The sequence below is a fragment of the Chlamydotis macqueenii genome, chromosome 3, assembly GCF_036417535.1.
Source record: "Chlamydotis macqueenii isolate bChlMac1 chromosome 3, bChlMac1.mat, whole genome shotgun sequence".
NCBI classification, from domain to species: Eukaryota; Metazoa; Chordata; class Aves; order Otidiformes; family Otididae; genus Chlamydotis; species Chlamydotis macqueenii.
Window position 1 is genome coordinate 1,465,367 of NC_141558.1, and position 14,498 is coordinate 1,479,864.

Sequence of the window (14,498 nt, forward strand, 5' to 3'; positions counted from 1 at the left end):
TAAATATTGTCACTTAAATCCCACTTTATTCTACTAAACCACATTATAAGGCTTAAAAAAAAAAAATCTTCTCTTGCTTTCCTTTAACCACCGCACTGTCAGCAATGTAGAATTTTTATTATCAAGCCCTTAAAGCACTGTGACAAAGCAGCAAGTTTGTAAAGATCTGACCCAGACGTGACGCACGGCAACGGGACGCCAGCAAAGCTGCCCCGCGCCTGGAGGGAAGGAAGCAGCGTGCGTAAAGCCACTGCGGGGCTGAAATTTTCTGGGAAGTTCAGCAGTTGTGCTCGGGGGGGGTTCACAGCCCTGCTGCTGGCAAGAACCAAACCTCAGCTCCGGCCCTCGCTCCCTTCCAGCCGCCAACACGAAGTCCTTTCGCGGCTGCGGTAAGCGGGGCACGGATTATTCCGCTTGCTCCGCTCTTTTTGAGGTGCGCTGGGTGCTGATCCACAGGGCGTTGCCCCCGAAGCACCCAGAACGCGAAGTTTTACTACAGTTTCTTGTTCCGATCGCGGGACGTTTCCTGCAAGCGGAGTTCTGCGGCAGTTCAAGGCTCAGACAAGCCAGCGGCACGGCGCCGAGGAAAGGTTACCTGCGACAGACGCCCGAAAGCCTCCAGAAAGCATCGCTCTCCAGATTCAAAGCGGGCCAGCCGCTCCTCGGCGGGCTCCCGGCAGCAGCGCTGCAGTCCACGGCAAACGCTTGCGTTTTGGGATCGCTCCCCTCAGGCAGGGCAATTTGGGGAGGGAAGTCAGGGCGGCTTACGGGGCTCCGTCCACGTTTTCTTCAGCGCGGCGGAAGGAGCGGAAGGCTTTGTGCAGGGCCATGCGGCGAAACAGGTCGGAGTGAGCCGCTGCCGTCTCTGCTAGGCAGGCGGGAGCGCCCGCTGGCAGACAGAAGCGGAGGGATCAGCGGGGGAAGGAACACCGGCATCAAACTATTCGCTGCCCATTCTCCCCTTGGCCCTAGGGAGTCTGTCACTCTCCCTCGCCATAGTTTTAATTCTCACAACCCTTCTCTCTCCTTCCTAACCCTTCGCGTCCTGCAGCTCCCCCGTGGGAGGGCAGGAGGGAAAGGTTTGCAGGCAGAAATCTTTGTTCAGCGTATTCCCGGCCCCTGGAACGAACCGTCACTGCGATTAAGACGGACAGGGCCTGAGTTTCTGGCTGCCCTTGCTGGCCAGGCTCTGCCACGTGCGCAGAGCGCAGCAGCACAGGCTGGGCTCCATCCATGAAAACAGCATCCCGATCCCGCTGGGACCGTACCGGAGCCTGCACTCCGACTAACTGCAAACTGGGAAGGAGCTGTCAGAAGAGATCCAAGCTTGCGCTCACACCTTTCCTTTCTCAGCCCTGTATTTCCCTCCCTCCAGCCACCCCCTTGCAAGAAATCGCAAGAACTCTGCGCTCTTGTGCGCTCAACTGCTTCAAGACCCAGCACCGACTGCACTCAAGCCCTTCTCATAATCTCTTCTCGCTCAGAAATAGGACAGCTTGCTCCCTTCTGCCCTCAAACTCAGCTAGAAAGAAACCCCATCCACCTGCAGAGCCACGGGACCAGCTGCCCACCCCATGCCCCCTGCACCATCCACTTACGCGTGCAGGAAACGGTGACTTCGGTGGGGAGGCTGCAACACAGATCTCCGTAAAGCAGCCGCACGTTGAACAGAAAGGTCTGGCTTTGACTCGACACGTTGTAATTAAAGACCAGCAAATTACACAAGGAGTTCCTCTGCAAGGTTCCTTCTAGCTGGTCTGAAAAGTGTTCCTGGAGGGATAAAGACAGGAAAACTAGGAAGGGAGTCCACCAGCGTAGGGCTGAGCGCCGTGCCCCCACCCTCCACACCAGCCTGGCACGTCTACGTGCTCCGGGGCGGCTGCACGTTGAACAAACCTCGTCTGGGAAAGACTTAAACAAACAAACGATCACACACACCCGTAAGCCACGTCCCCCAGCGGCTTTTTACACCAGCACAGCTATTTCGGGTTCGGGATCCCCAGAGAGGAGGACAGATCCGTGTTTGGCAGTACATTTTAAACGAGCAAGACACCCAAGTATGTGACAGTCGATGAAACGGGCAAGGGGGTTTATAGTCACGTGATAATTTGTGACGTTCTGAAAACCAGAAAGAGAAAGAAAACTGCCAAGATTCCACCCAGCGCTTCGGAGACTCGTAACGCTTGACAGGTCAAAGGGAAAAACGGGTGAACGGCATCGCTGAGGCCAGCGGTACCTGTAACTGCTCCGCCTGGTACCTCCTCCCCGCGTAAGCGTTCAGGTGGTCGGACAGGACGGACAGGAAGCGCCTGACGTCAGTCTGCAAGTACTTCTTGGCGATCTGCTCCAGGGGGATGAAGATGGGGACGGAGTGGCGGTAAATCTGCACTTCCGGCTCGGTGAGCAGGTCCAGGTGGTAGGAATCCAAGTAGGTGCCCTCGTAAGCCGTGCTGATGCAGAAACACACGCCCCGCTTGGTCAGCTTCCCACTGATCCCTGGGGTCCAGAGAGAGGGTTCGCTCAGCGCTGCTTTAACTCAGAAGCGCGAGGCAACACAGGCTGCGAGAGGGGGCTGCGTCCCCTCGCTACGCCGGCTCAGGGAGCTGCCTAGGAGGATGAAACACTTGCAAGAGTTTAGGGCCATAAAACACAGCAACTTTTTAATACGGGACCTCTAACCGATTCAAGCAGCTTAACAGCAGCTTAAATTCACAAGAGCTGCCAGACGCAGTCCTGGCCCCAGCTCGACAGGGAGAACGGGCTGCTCTGGGTGGAGGAGCGCTCAGGGAGGGGCTCAGCACGCTCGCAGCAAGCGGGACTCGCATCCTCGCGCCGTCCAGATCACAGAGCAAAGGCGGCTCTGGTTGGAAACCAACATTTTCTTAAAAAATGCTCAGGAGGAGGTGAAAAGAGAGCGCTGACCTCACAAGCTTGCTTGGGAGACCCACACCTATCAGATATTTAACTGCCTAACTCAAAGAATCACAGAATATTTGGGCTGGAAAGGAGCGTTCAAGGCCACCCAGTCCAACCCCCCTGCAAGCAGCAGGGACATCTCCAACCTGATCAGGTTGCTCAGAGCCCCGTCCCAAAGATTTCATTAGGACTAAGGTAGTTACGCACCTTCCAGAATCTAAACTTTAGTCTAAACAATATAATTCTGCAAATAATAGTTCCTGCAACGTGCCAGAGGCCTTTTGTGAAAGGCAGGGAATTACAAGGTTACAGCTCTTCCGTGTTTTCAGGCTCTAAAGGCTCCAAGCACAGCAGCAGCAACGTTGACAGGGAAGTTGCGCTTCACATCAGGCTCGTTTTCCAAAATGTAGCACCCTAGAAATGCAGCCACTGGCAGAAAACAGCCAAATCTGGAGACGTTACCTGTGAGGTAAAACATCTGCAGCATGGCCTTAAGGCTTTTTATCTTCCACTCCAAAACAGCCCGAGCACTGGGCTGTGCCGGATCCGACAGAACTCCTTCTTTCCCACCTTGCTGCAAAAGCCAGAAGAGAAGAGAGGTCAGAAATCACTGACAGAAACGCGTCACCTGCAGGGAACAGTCAGGACACAGAGAGATAATAGCCTGGCTCTGAGAAAGCAAGACAGCGTTTCGAGCAGAAGAGGGGAGAAAAAAATCCAGAAAAGAGTTCAGAAATGGCCACATGACCTCCAAGCGAGTAGAGCCAGCAGTTCTGGACTACACGGTGCTGAAAAACAGGGGACAGCAGGACTGTGTGTCACTTAGAAAGGGAAAATTAAAAAAAAATAAAAATAGTTGACTCTGTATGAATAACATTGTAAATCCACCTTCTGAGAGCAGGAGCACACCAGAGTCCTCTGCCAGCTCTCTGCAGCAAGCGCTTCCTCACCCCCTTTTGCTGCAGCTCCACTTTAGCCCGCAGCTTGTCTCTCTGGCGTCTCAGCTCCTGCACTCTCTCTTTCAGCTTGGCCAGCTTCTCTCCTTGCTGCTCTGTTTCCTCTTGCTTCACGGCTGCCTCATAAGCCCGTGCCTCCAGCATTTCCAGGTGAGTGAACACCCCTGTGAGGAAAAGCACGACAGGCTCAAAAATCCAGGCCGTGATTACGAGCAGTCTGCGCTGTAGTATCCAAATCAAAGTAGGTCCAGTGCAGACGCATAAAGAAATCACTTGCAGCAGCTTTTCAAAGGGGCAAAGGACGGGCAAACGTGTGGCGAAGAGGAATTTTAAACAGCCAGGCTGAGTGCCCCGTACCAGCCAGCCACCCCTCTGCAAAGCAGAGTCAGCTAGCAAACACACCCGTCCCGACCCCAAGAGGCCTCCAGCTCTCGGTTTTTGTTTCTAACCCGGTACGCAGAGTAGCCAAGTGGCTCCTCCGAAGCCCCCAGACCCTAAACAGTGACTCAAGGCACAACTGGGCAAGGCAGGGGGTCGCGTCTGGCCCCAAGCGTTCCAGGGTTTGCTCCTGCAGAACACGCTTTGCCCGTGGATGTCCCGCACCCCAGGCAGCTCACCGTCGGGTGAATACGCTTTCCCTTCCTCCATCTTCCCTCGCCACTCTCCCGCAAGCCAGAAGGCGGACGCCAGCTCTCCCCAGCCAGGCTCTGTTCCTTGGGAGCTCTTCCTCAGGGGACCTTCCTCTTCCTCTTCCTCCCGCCGCTGCAACCGCCTTCTGTGGGGCACCGAGAGCAGGTTCAGCACCCGCGCCGGCCCCACGCTGGCACAATTCCACGGGCCGAAGGCTGAAACGACACGATATAACCCGCCATTTCCTACCAGCCACCATTTCACACCAGCCCCACAAGGAACCGCCCCCCCACACCCCACCGCTCCCGCCCTGGGAGGGCAGGAAGGGACTGGATCCACCCGACGGGGCGAGCTGGGCCGCGATCCCGGGAACCCCGCCGAGGGGGACGGGGCCGAGGGGGGAGCCGGGCAGCCGGGGGCCTGCGCACCCGGTGGGGGTTGAGGGGGCCCCGCCGAGGGGCTGCGGGGGCTCAGGCGACCGGATCCCGCGGCGCGGTTCCCCAACGGCTCCCGCGCTCACCATAGCAACGGCCGCTCGAACTGCGCGCCTCAGCGACGCCGGAAATACGTCATCACCCCCTCCCCGCCGTTTGCCGTACAACAAAATGGCGGCGCTCTAGCTCTTCACCCGCCCCATCCGTTTCCGTTCCCGGCAGGCTGTGAGGCGCCGTACGGCGGCATGGCGGCGCCCGGAGCGGCGGCGGCGGCGGCGGCGCTGGTGCAGTACGTGGTGCTGCGCGGGGACCTGATCCGGCCGCCGCGATCGTGGCCTCTGGGCGCGGTGGTGGCGCAAGGCTGTCACGCCGCCCTGGCCGCCGCGCATGCGCACCGCCAGCACCCCGACACCCTCGCTTACCTGGAGCTGGGCGGCGCCATGCGCACGGTGGTGCTGGAGGTGGGCGGAGCGCGCAGGTAGCCGCGGGGCATGCCGGGAGGGGGGCGGCCGCCATTTTGGGGCGGGCTCGGCGGAGGCGCGGGGCGGCGGTGGGGCTGCCGGGCATGGGGTTGCGGGGGTGCCGTTACTCCCAGTGAGCCCCCGAAATCACCCGGGGTCGCAGCGGCAGCAGCCGCCACTTCGTGAAGGGAGCGGTTCGGGACAGCCCCTGTGTGGACGTGGGGTTGGGGGGAGCTGTTTGCATTCGCACACTGAGGCCAGGCAGGCTGTCCAGGGGAAAAAAAAACAAAAAACCTTCATTTTTGAAGGTTTACAACCTGTGTTGGCTCCCAGGCCCTCGCTCCTATCCCTGTTGCAGCCACGAGGCTGCTGGCGTGGCCCGGGCCTGCAAGAACAAAATCCCTTTTGGGTAACACAGGAAAAAAAAACCACGAGCTGGCAATGTGCGCTCACAGCCCAGAAACCAACGGCACCCTGGGCTGCACCCCCAGCAGCGTGGGCAGCAGGGCGAGGGAGGGGATTCTGCCCCTCTGCTCCGCTCTGGTGAGACCCCCCTGCAGCGCTGCGTCCAGCTCTGGAGCCCCCAGCAGCAGAAGGACGTGGAGCTGCTGGAGAGGGTCCAGAGGAGGCCACGCAGATGCTGAGAGGGCTGGAGCAGCTCTGCTGTGAGGCCAGGCTGAGAGAGCTGGGGCTGCTCAGCCTGGAGAAGAGGAGGCTCCGGGGAGACCTGAGAGCGGCTCCCAGTGCCCAAAGGGGGCTGCAGGAAAGGTGGGGAGAGACTCTTCAGCAGGGCCTGCTGGGACAGGACGAGGGGTCGTGGTTTCAAAATAGACGGAGGGAGATTTAGATTAGACCTAAGGAAGAAATGTTTTATCGTAAGGGTGGTGGAGCACTGTCCCAGGTTGCCCAGCGAGGCGGTGGATGCCCCATCCCTGGAAACATTCCAGGCCAGGTTGGCCGGGGCTCTGAGCAACCTGATGTGGTTGGAGATGTCCCTGCTCCTGGCAGGGGGGTTGCACTGGGTGGCCTTTGAAGGTCCCTTCCAACCCAGACCCTTCTCCGAGTCTAAGAAAGTACAGGGATTGTCCCTCCTAATATCTGCGTGGAGGCAGCTCCCTGCCTCCCTGGCCTGCCTGCTCTTTTCAGCATGGGCTGTCTTCCCCACGGCTCTTGCAGGTACCCAGCGCCACCTCCCAGCCCAGCCCTCACAGCAGACTTTCTCCCTTCCGCAGGCTCCGGACGAAGCCGCTCTGACGGCGCTGGCAGAGACCCTGAAGCGGCACAGCATCGACCACGAAGTGTGGACCGAGCAGCCCGAGAACGTGGCCACCTGCCTGGCGCTCAGACCCTACCCCAAGGACCAAGTGCACCAGCACCTGAAGAAATTTAAATTGCTGAAGTGACCGCGCGCGGGCAGCTGCGCTCCCGGGCCAGAGCGCCGGCAGGAAAGCCGCTGTGTCTGGGGAGCGCCGTGCTAACGCTCAGCAGCAGGTAGTCTCCTCGCGCGTGACGGGAGTTATGCGGCGTGAAACGGCTCTTTGGTGAGAAATATTAAATGTTATTCTGTGCAGAAGGTGCCTGTGTTGTATTCACCTGTTGTCTGCGTGCAGCCAGCGCGCTTGAACATCTTCCCCCTGCCAGCTCAGGCAAAAATTGGGTTCTGCCGCATTTGAAAAACATCTCTGCTGCTTTTTAGGGGCAACTTGTCCTTTGGGCAGCCCTTTGAGCTTCCCCGTCCGTCTGTCCGTCCGTCCCGACGGTGTGCCTGAGCTCCGCAAGCGGGAAGCAGGCGCGGTCGTCCGGCGGCTCTGCTCCTCCCGCCGGATTCGGTGGTGGTTCCGTGCTGCCGGTGCCTCTCCTGCACCAGCGAGGCCGGTTTGTGCGTTATTTTACTCGCGCTGAACCGCGGGAGGAAATCCTGCCGGGAGCCGTTCGAACGGCAGACGGCAGCATCGGCCGGCAAGCCGGGACTCGCCGCAGACCTCGTCCTGCTGCGTTCTGCCTCGTTTACAGCAAAAAATGTTTGAAATGAGCCGCTTTTGGTTAAAATAAAAGTACGTTGTCAGCCAGAAGCGTGTGTGCCCCACCTCTCCCCATCCAGGTGACGCTGGGATGTCGCTGTCCCCCTCCGCCCCGCCAGTTTCCCCTTTTCCAGAGCTGAAGGTGAGCACAGAGCAGCTCTTCCTGGCCTGGAATTCCGTGCTCGACGCAGCAGCCATGCGCTGGTTCTCCCCCTGCTCTTGCCAGAGCCAACCCACGCGGCGTTCCCACCTCGGCGTCCCGCACGCTGGCAAACCCCCCCCCGCCGCGGCGCTGGGGAGCTCCCCGGATATTTTCTCTCCGGCCCTTCGGGATTTGCCGCCAAACTCCGCGCACCGGCTCGTTTCCAGCTCCCCAGCGTGACAAACGGCGGTGACAGAGGGCGAGAGGACGGCGTGACCCCCCCGGCACCGCTCCGGCGTCCCGCTCGGCACAGAAACAACGAAACGTTAGCTGGCAACTCTGCTTCTTTTTTTTTTTTTTTTTTTCATCTTTAACTCTTGCAAATGTCAACCAACAAAGCTACACATTTTTTTTTTTTTTCCACACACCAGCGCGATTTTTAGAGAGGGGAAAAAAAAATAAATCCCCCGTAGCTGCACCCCGCTCCCCGTAAAAGTCAGCAGTGAATATTAAAAGCGCCCCCCCCAACTAAAAGAGAAGAAAACAAATTTATACAGAGCTCAGAGCTATTTACAGTGACAGGCTCGAGGGGAAAAAAAAATAAGCTGTCTCCCAACAGAGAATTCAATTATTATTATTATTTTATTATTATTATTTTAAATAGTTTAAGCTACCTCAGCTGTTAAACACAATCAAAGCAGAAAGAACCGACTGCTTAATTTTATTTAATATTTAATCAGAAAATTTTATCTACAATAATTGACAGACCCCTCCCCCCGTCCTTCCCCCTAAAAATTATTGCAGTTTTTTTCCCCAAACTGTTGTTTTTTGTCTTTTTTTGTCTTTTTTTTTTTTTTTTTTCCTCCTCCTGTTGCAATATACACATTGTAGCCCCCCTCCCCGTTTTGCTCGGAGGCCTGAAACCAGCATAAAACATGGAAAAAAATGGTGGGTCAAAATACTCTGTGTGGTTTTTTTTTTTTTTTTTTCCTTTTTTTTTTTCTTTAAAACCGACAAACTCACGATTGCTAGAAAAAGCTGATTGTACGCACAAGCGGGCTGGGGCGGAGGGGAGAGAAGGGGTTTTGTTTAAGCATGAATAAAAAAAAACCGGCTTTTCCCGCAGAAGTCCAGCGCCGATCCCCTTCCGTGCCCCGCGCCGAGACGTGATCAGTGACAGATCCAGCTGAAACTGAGATTGCTCTTCCTCCTCCTCCTCCTCCTCCTGCCACCGCCGCAGTCCTCCAGCTGCCTTCTCTTCTCCCCCTCTCCGCCTCCCCGAGAAACCTTCCTCCAGGTTAAGAAGCCAGCAAAATGATTACAAAAATAAGAATCATCTGTAATTTTGGCTCGAGAAACCGACTGTCCCGCCTCGTCGCTTCGCCGACATCCAACGCTTTGTTAAAAAAAAAAAAAAAAAAAAAAGGGGGAAAAAAAGGAAGGGTGAAAAGGAGAAAAATATAAGGGAAAAAAAAGGGGGGAACAGGAAAAAAAATGAAATAAAAAGGGAGGGAAAAGGGGAAAAATAAAAGGGGAAAAAAAGAGGGGGGGGGAAGGGCGAAAAACCCCACCCCTCTCCCCAAGAAAACAAAAAACCCCCTTTTTGCTCCAAACACTACGAGCTGAAGAATGGCTGCGGGTTGAGATATCAAAAATCTCAGAAAAATATATAATATATATTTATATATCTCTGTACGTCTTCTTTTTTTTTTTTCTTTTTCTTCTTTTTTGTTTGTTTTTTTTTTTTTTTTTTTTTTTTTAAATTTCACATTCCTCGCAAAGCGATTATTCAGTCAGTAGCTGCTGAAGAAGGCTCTTCTGCTGGCCTGGCGGCGGCGGCGGCCCGGCGGCGTTTTTCGGGGTGCCCAGGGGAGCCGGCGGGTTGAGGTAAGGATCTCCTACCAGATTCACTGTACACTGTACGTCGGCAAAGACCTGAACCTGTTGTACCTGCTGGGACACAAAAGAGAAGAGGGGATTTAGCGGGGCCGGGGCAGGGGCCGGCGGCGGCGGATCTGGGTACTACGTGAAGTGGAAACTCACTAGAGACTTCCTCTAGTCTGGAGCCACCCCAGAGAAGAACTCTTCTGTCTTCTTGTCCTATAAAAAGAAAACCGCTGCAACTCATTCGGCTCGGCGAGGTTCATAACGTTGCTCATCCAAAAAAAAAAAAAAAAAACACGGGAAAAAAAATTGATTTTTGGGGTAAAAAAAAAAAAAAACCAAAATGAAAAACCCAGCCTGGCGGCCCCTGGGCAAAGGGGAGCGGCGGCACGGCGGCCGTGGGGTGGCATTGGTGGTGAGCGAGGTCCGGCGCGGCTGTTTGATCAAAATTCAGAGCTCTGGCGTGTCTCGGCGGCGCTGCCGGCGCGTCCCTACGGGCTCTGCGAAACCAAGGCTGCGCTACGGGGAAGGGGGAGGCGACGCCGGGGCGCCGGCGGGCGTTGGATGAGATGGGGAGGAAGCGCGGCGTCCCCGGGGAGCTGGAGGCATCGGTGCCCGCGGGTGGCTGGGCACGTTTTGGTGGCTCTGGGGGACGGGCAGAGTCCGGCAGCGCTGCCGGCAGGGACGCACGCCGCCCCCGGAGCCTCCCCCATCCAAATTTCCTCGTTCCGCCACGCTCTAACGTGACGGCCTGGCTGCGCCGCGGCGGCGCAGGGACCACCGGCCGCTCCGGTGATGGCCGAGCCTAGGAAAGAAACCCTCCAGGGTGACGGCCAGCGGGGCCAAGGGGCGTTTAGCTCCAACACTCGTTTATTTTTCCAGCTCAACCGCGGCATCGCCGCTCTTCCAGGCCAGAAAACGCTCCCGGCAGCGGCGCGAGCAAAGCGGGTTGGCGAGCAGCGCCGGCATCCCCACCCAACGCCGGTGAGACCGTGGTGGCGTCGACCCCACCCTGCCGACCGGGACCGGTCCCAGTGGGAACCAAGCGTGCCGAGCCGGAACGGCCAGGGCCGTTCAGCCTTTACGGGGTGGGGAAGGCCGTCAAACTCCTCGGGGTACCTGAGATGTGCTTAGCAGTTTCTTACTGACCTGCGCCCCGTCTGCTTCTGTTTTCAAAAGGTCAGTGGAGGAAAGCTGGTTGCAGTAAAGGCCCGCGGGTCTCAGCGCCGGGTCATTTACCTGTCAAAAGCAAGATCCAGGCTCAGCCGGGGCTCCTGGATGCCGGAGGGGGCACTCGCTGCCCTCTCGAGCTTGAGTTTTGTGGGGATTTGGGGAAGGGATGAACAGGGCAGCCAGCACACTGTCAGCTGCAGGGTTTTGGGGCGTCCATGGGGGCATCCCAGCGGGGATTCACGTTTCTCCCCTCCTCCTACACCTCTGCCTCAGGCTGCTGCCAGCTCTGGGGGCTTTTCACCCCCAGGGAACGTGAAACACCACTCAAGGTGGTGTAAAAGGTGTAAAACGAGGTGTAAAAGCCGCTGGCTCAGCCCGTGCACCGCAGCCAGCTCACAGGAGGGACCAGCCTCCTTCCTCGCCGAGCACCGCGGCTGCACTCTGGGGAGGCCGCAGGCGTGGCCCGCCATGTCCCACGCCAAATCAATAAGCCAGGAGCGTCCTCCAGGAGCTTAGCGGCACTGAGCAGCAAAAAATGTTGGAAGCGTCTTGGTCTGGCCCTGGGAGGAACTCTCCAAAGGGCTGGGACTGCAGAAGTGTCTCGTCTCCAACCGTTCCCGTTCGCCATCCCCAGCTTTCACAGCTCCCTGGGTTTCCATGGGAGCTTTCCTAGCTCCTGTGGCTACAAACGGACCCACCGCCGGCCCACCGCGAGGGCTGGAGGTAACTGGAGATGCTCGGCACGTCCCTACACCCCTCAAGGACACGCAGGACACCCCGGGGACACCGGTGGCCTTGGGCTCCAGCACAGCAGCAATGCCGGTGGAGGCAGCCCTTTGCTGTTTCCCCCTTCCCCCTCTTTGGGGGGCACCGGCACCCCCAGGGCCAGAGAAGCGAACGCTGAACCCCTGGGAGCTGGCTGACGGTCCCGGCAGCAGGGAGGGTGCGGGACTGACCTGCTCCGAGCACATGGAGTTCATCCCGGGCATCTGCAGCGAGTTCATCTGCATCTGGCCAGCCATGGGGTTCATGTTCTGGACGTTGGTGTTTCCCCCCGCCATGGAGACGGTGATGCTCATGTTGTTGTACATGCCCTGCTGAGCAGGCGCCGGCTGGCTCTGCCCCGCTTGGCTGAATACGCTGAGAGAGAGGAAAAAAAATAAATTACCCTGGCGTACGTGGCGGTTGAAGGCACCTTGAGGTGTCCGCCGAGGCCCTGGGGCAGCCCGAGCCGCGACGGCAGCGGGTGAACGCCGGGACGGCCCGTGGCAGAGAGCCAGCGGAGCGGACAGGAGCCCTGCGCGTCCCTGGGGACAGCGGGAGGGACAAGGAGGCATCAGAGGTGCTGGCTGCAGCAAGGCTTCACCGGCGCGGAGGCTGGGAGGTGGGGGCTGCGGGGACATCCACCCTCCGCTCCCGCTGTGGCCGGAGGCTCCTCGGTGTGATGGGAGAGCAGGAGAAACCCCGGTGCCAAGAGAGGGACCGGTCCAGGGCTTCGGGTGGGATTCAGGGCCGGTCAGACGCAGAACCCTGGGCTGTGTGACACCGAGCTCTCCCCTTCACGCTCCTTCCAGTGCCCTTTTTAACACCCAGCTGTCCCCACTTCTCCAGGCAGGACAACTCTCAGTCAGAAGGCAAAGTGAAGCACCCCACCTCCAAGAGAGCTCCATCTCATCCCGCCCAGCCCAGTAACCTCCTGCTCCGCGCTGCTTGACCAGGACGGGTTAGCTGAGCCGGACAGAGCCGAGGCACAAAGCAAGGCATCCCCCAGGTGAGCTTTTGGGTTTTTTTCCCCCCATTTCTGGAGGTGTGAAGCTCAAACCTGACTCACGCAAAAAAGGCAACAAGTCTGGTGACTCTTTCCATTTCCTTCTGTAAGTCAGGGCTGGACACATCTTAAGATGGTCATGCTGGTCACCTGGGACCGCTGGTCTTGACTCAATGTATTGTCACGTTTCCTAAGGCCACTTTCACAAGACATAATTAAGCCACTGGCTTAATTAAAAGCCAAAGACTTGCTTCACGTCTGACTCAACACACATGCTCATTCATTTAAACGCTGTGGGCGTCCGGCCGCCTCCTAGCCCAGGTGAACATGAGAATGGTGGTGACTTCTGGAGAACATCATGGAAGGAGGACACAGCCTGAGCTCAGCAGTGTCCTCGGCCAGGAGTCACCTACGGGCACCGCTGCCCCTGCCAGCACCCTACCAGGTGTCACCTCGCCGCCTCCTCTGCGTGTGTGCGTCCCCTCCAGGTTACCCCCACCATGATCTTACTTGCTGTTCCCCATGGCTCCTTGCTGCCAGCTCTTCATGTCAGGCGACTGGTAGCCCGGCGTCGGCGGAGCCGGCTGCAGCATGGGGCTTTGCGAAGGCGGGAGCTGGGGTGACATCAAGGGGCTGCTGGGGCTGAGCGACGGGGCGAAGGCGGGTTCGCTTTGCTGACCCATGCCTGCGGAAGGACAGACGGCGTCAGCGGTGCCGAGACCCCCGCCAGCAGCCCCTCCTCCCTCCTCCTCCCCTGCCACCGCTGGCATGGAACCAGAAGCGCCAGCCTTGACTTTGGGTCTCTGGTTTTCACTCTGAGCAGCTGTATCGCTCAAATGCAAATATTTCAGGGGTGAAGGAGCAGGGAAACCCCCTCCCCAGGTGGTTTCCGTCAGCAGGTGTTCCTCCTTCGCACCACACCTGGCTGGAAAACAGCCAGGGTAACCACGAGACGATGCCAAAGGAGGTTCCTGCGGGGCCACGCCGCAGTTTTCTCTACTCATCAGTGACGTTCACCTTGCTGAGCCCCGCACTGATGCTCGGAGGTGAAGTCCTTCAACCCTGCGCCGGCTCACCCATCTCACACGAGCTCGGTGCCCACGCAAGAGGCGTAAGCTGCCTGCAGCTCATTTCAGCCACCTCAGCAAGGCTTTGGCCTTTTTCAGAGCGCAAATATTTAAGAAAGCGCAATTTAGAGGACTGCCTTGCAGTCTGATTTTCAAGGAAATAGCTAGGGCATTATTTCCCCAAATGATATCTTGGGTTTTTTGGAGATTCCAACCAGAAAAGGTCCTGGTGGGAGATGGAGACCAGAGACCAGTACGCAGGCTGGGTGAGATGGCCAGGGTTGAAGCCCGGTGCGATGCGCGAGCAGAGCTGAGCTGCAGCATCCTCGGGGCTCTCAGCTCTGACCTCCTCCTCTCCCTCCCCACCGCCGGACGGCTTTCCAGCGCAACCAACCGCTCCACGTACCTGATCCCGAATACTGAAAGATGTTCTGCTGCATCTGCGGGGTCATCCCGGCGCCAAACTGCCCTCCGACGCCCCCCATCATCCCCCTGTTCACCATGCTGCTGCGGTTAGCCAGCGCCGCCTCGGGGTTGGATGCCAAGGGCGAGAAGGGACTGGTGGAGGTGGGAGGGTTCCCCGGGCTCGTACCGTAGTTCGGGGGGTAAGGGAACTGCTGGGGAGGCGCTTGGGGCAGGCGGGCGGCTCCGATCTGTACCGGGAGCCCGGCGGAGGGAGGGAGGTTGTTTCCGAAGCTCTGCTGTCTCATCAGGATGGCTCGCTGTTGCATGAGCTGCCGCTGCCGGTGCTGCTGGCTGTAGAGCTCGCGCTGGCGCTGGGCCAGCATCTGGGCGTTGAGGGGAGGCTGCGGGGAAGGAGGGGGGGATGCCCCGATTATCACCGTTACCCTCCGGTTCGGGCAAACAGCTCACGGCCCCCGCCCCGGCGCCAGGAGCCGCGGGTGCTCCCCTTCCCCGGCTCGGAAGGAAAGCTGAAACAACCCCAAAACGCTGTAAATTGACCCGTTCGCGCCACTGCGGGGCAGAGCGGGTTGGTGGTATTAAAAGATCGGCCTCCGGACGTGCCGAACGGCAAAGGTCCGGAG

At 58.2% G+C, this 14,498-nt stretch overlaps 3 protein-coding genes across 8 annotated transcripts in view; 1 reads left to right on the top strand and 2 right to left on the bottom strand.

The window, feature by feature from the left end:
* Positions 1–77: 77 nt before the first annotated feature.
* CENPO (centromere protein O) lies at positions 78–5,232 on the bottom strand. 2 transcript variants are annotated; one of them, XM_086745848.1, is made up of 7 exons: positions 5,102–5,232; positions 4,490–4,717; positions 3,867–4,036; positions 3,379–3,490; positions 2,237–2,496; positions 1,599–1,770; positions 78–889 (listed from the first exon to the last, which is right to left on the bottom strand). In XM_086745848.1, the coding sequence occupies exons 2-7, from the start codon at positions 4,518–4,520 to the stop codon at positions 765–767; spliced, it is 870 nt and encodes a 289-aa protein (XP_086601974.1). In that variant the 5' UTR covers positions 4,521–4,717; positions 5,102–5,232; the 3' UTR covers positions 78–764. The 2 variants fall into 2 exon arrangements, with proteins under 2 accessions (XP_086601974.1, XP_086601975.1); XM_086745849.1 differs by lacking the exon at positions 5,102–5,232 and adding an exon at positions 5,023–5,045.
* Positions 5,126–7,480, top strand: PTRHD1 (peptidyl-tRNA hydrolase domain containing 1). Of its 2 annotated transcripts, XR_015258292.1 has the most exons (3): positions 5,126–5,397; positions 6,630–6,888; positions 7,094–7,480. XR_015258292.1 is itself a non-coding variant. In XM_086745850.1 (2 exons), the coding sequence occupies exons 1-2, from the start codon at positions 5,182–5,184 to the stop codon at positions 6,798–6,800; spliced, it is 387 nt and encodes a 128-aa protein (XP_086601976.1). In that variant the 5' UTR covers positions 5,127–5,181; the 3' UTR covers positions 6,801–6,970. The 2 variants fall into 2 exon arrangements, 1 of the variants encoding a protein (XP_086601976.1); XM_086745850.1 differs by lacking the exon at positions 7,094–7,480 and having other exon boundaries at positions 5,127–5,397; positions 6,630–6,970.
* A 1,843-nt stretch (positions 7,481–9,323) lies between these two features.
* The window catches only part of NCOA1 (nuclear receptor coactivator 1), a 169,615-nt gene continuing 164,440 nt past the window's right edge, over positions 9,324–14,498 (bottom strand). Inside the window, exons 18-23 of one of the 4 annotated variants that reach the window (XM_086745847.1) lie at positions 13,859–14,258; positions 12,896–13,070; positions 11,574–11,757; positions 10,594–10,683; positions 9,604–9,660; positions 9,324–9,510 (exon numbers count right to left, since the gene is read on the bottom strand). In XM_086745847.1, the coding sequence (XP_086601973.1) occupies positions 9,616–9,660; positions 10,594–10,683; positions 11,574–11,757; positions 12,896–13,070; positions 13,859–14,258 (894 nt within the window). In that variant the 3' untranslated portion in view covers positions 9,324–9,510; positions 9,604–9,615. Of the gene's footprint in view, positions 9,514–9,603; positions 9,661–10,593; positions 10,684–11,573; positions 11,758–12,895; positions 13,071–13,858; positions 14,259–14,498 lie in introns of all 4 variants that reach the window. The other 3 variants (XM_086745846.1, XM_086745845.1, XM_086745844.1) reach the window with 3 other exon arrangements.

Bases quoted from the DNA above. Each gene is read 5' to 3' on its own strand.
- CENPO (XM_086745848.1), bottom strand. From the start codon at position 4,520: ATGGAGGAAGGGAAAGCGTATTCACCCGACG. The intron at 3,491-3,866 runs GTGAGGAAGCGC...TGGCTTTTGCAG, and splicing joins TGGAGCTGCAGCAAAAGGGG to CAAGGTGGGAAAGAAGGAGT. The intron at 2,497-3,378 runs GTAACGTCTCCA...TCTGGACCCCAG, and splicing joins GCAGATGTTTTACCTCACAG to GGATCAGTGGGAAGCTGACC.
- PTRHD1 (XM_086745850.1), top strand. From the start codon at position 5,182: ATGGCGGCGCCCGGAGCGGCGGCGGCGGCGGCGGCGCTGGTGCAGTAC. The intron at 5,398-6,629 runs GTGGGCGGAGCG...TCCCTTCCGCAG, and splicing joins TGCGCACGGTGGTGCTGGAG to GCTCCGGACGAAGCCGCTCT.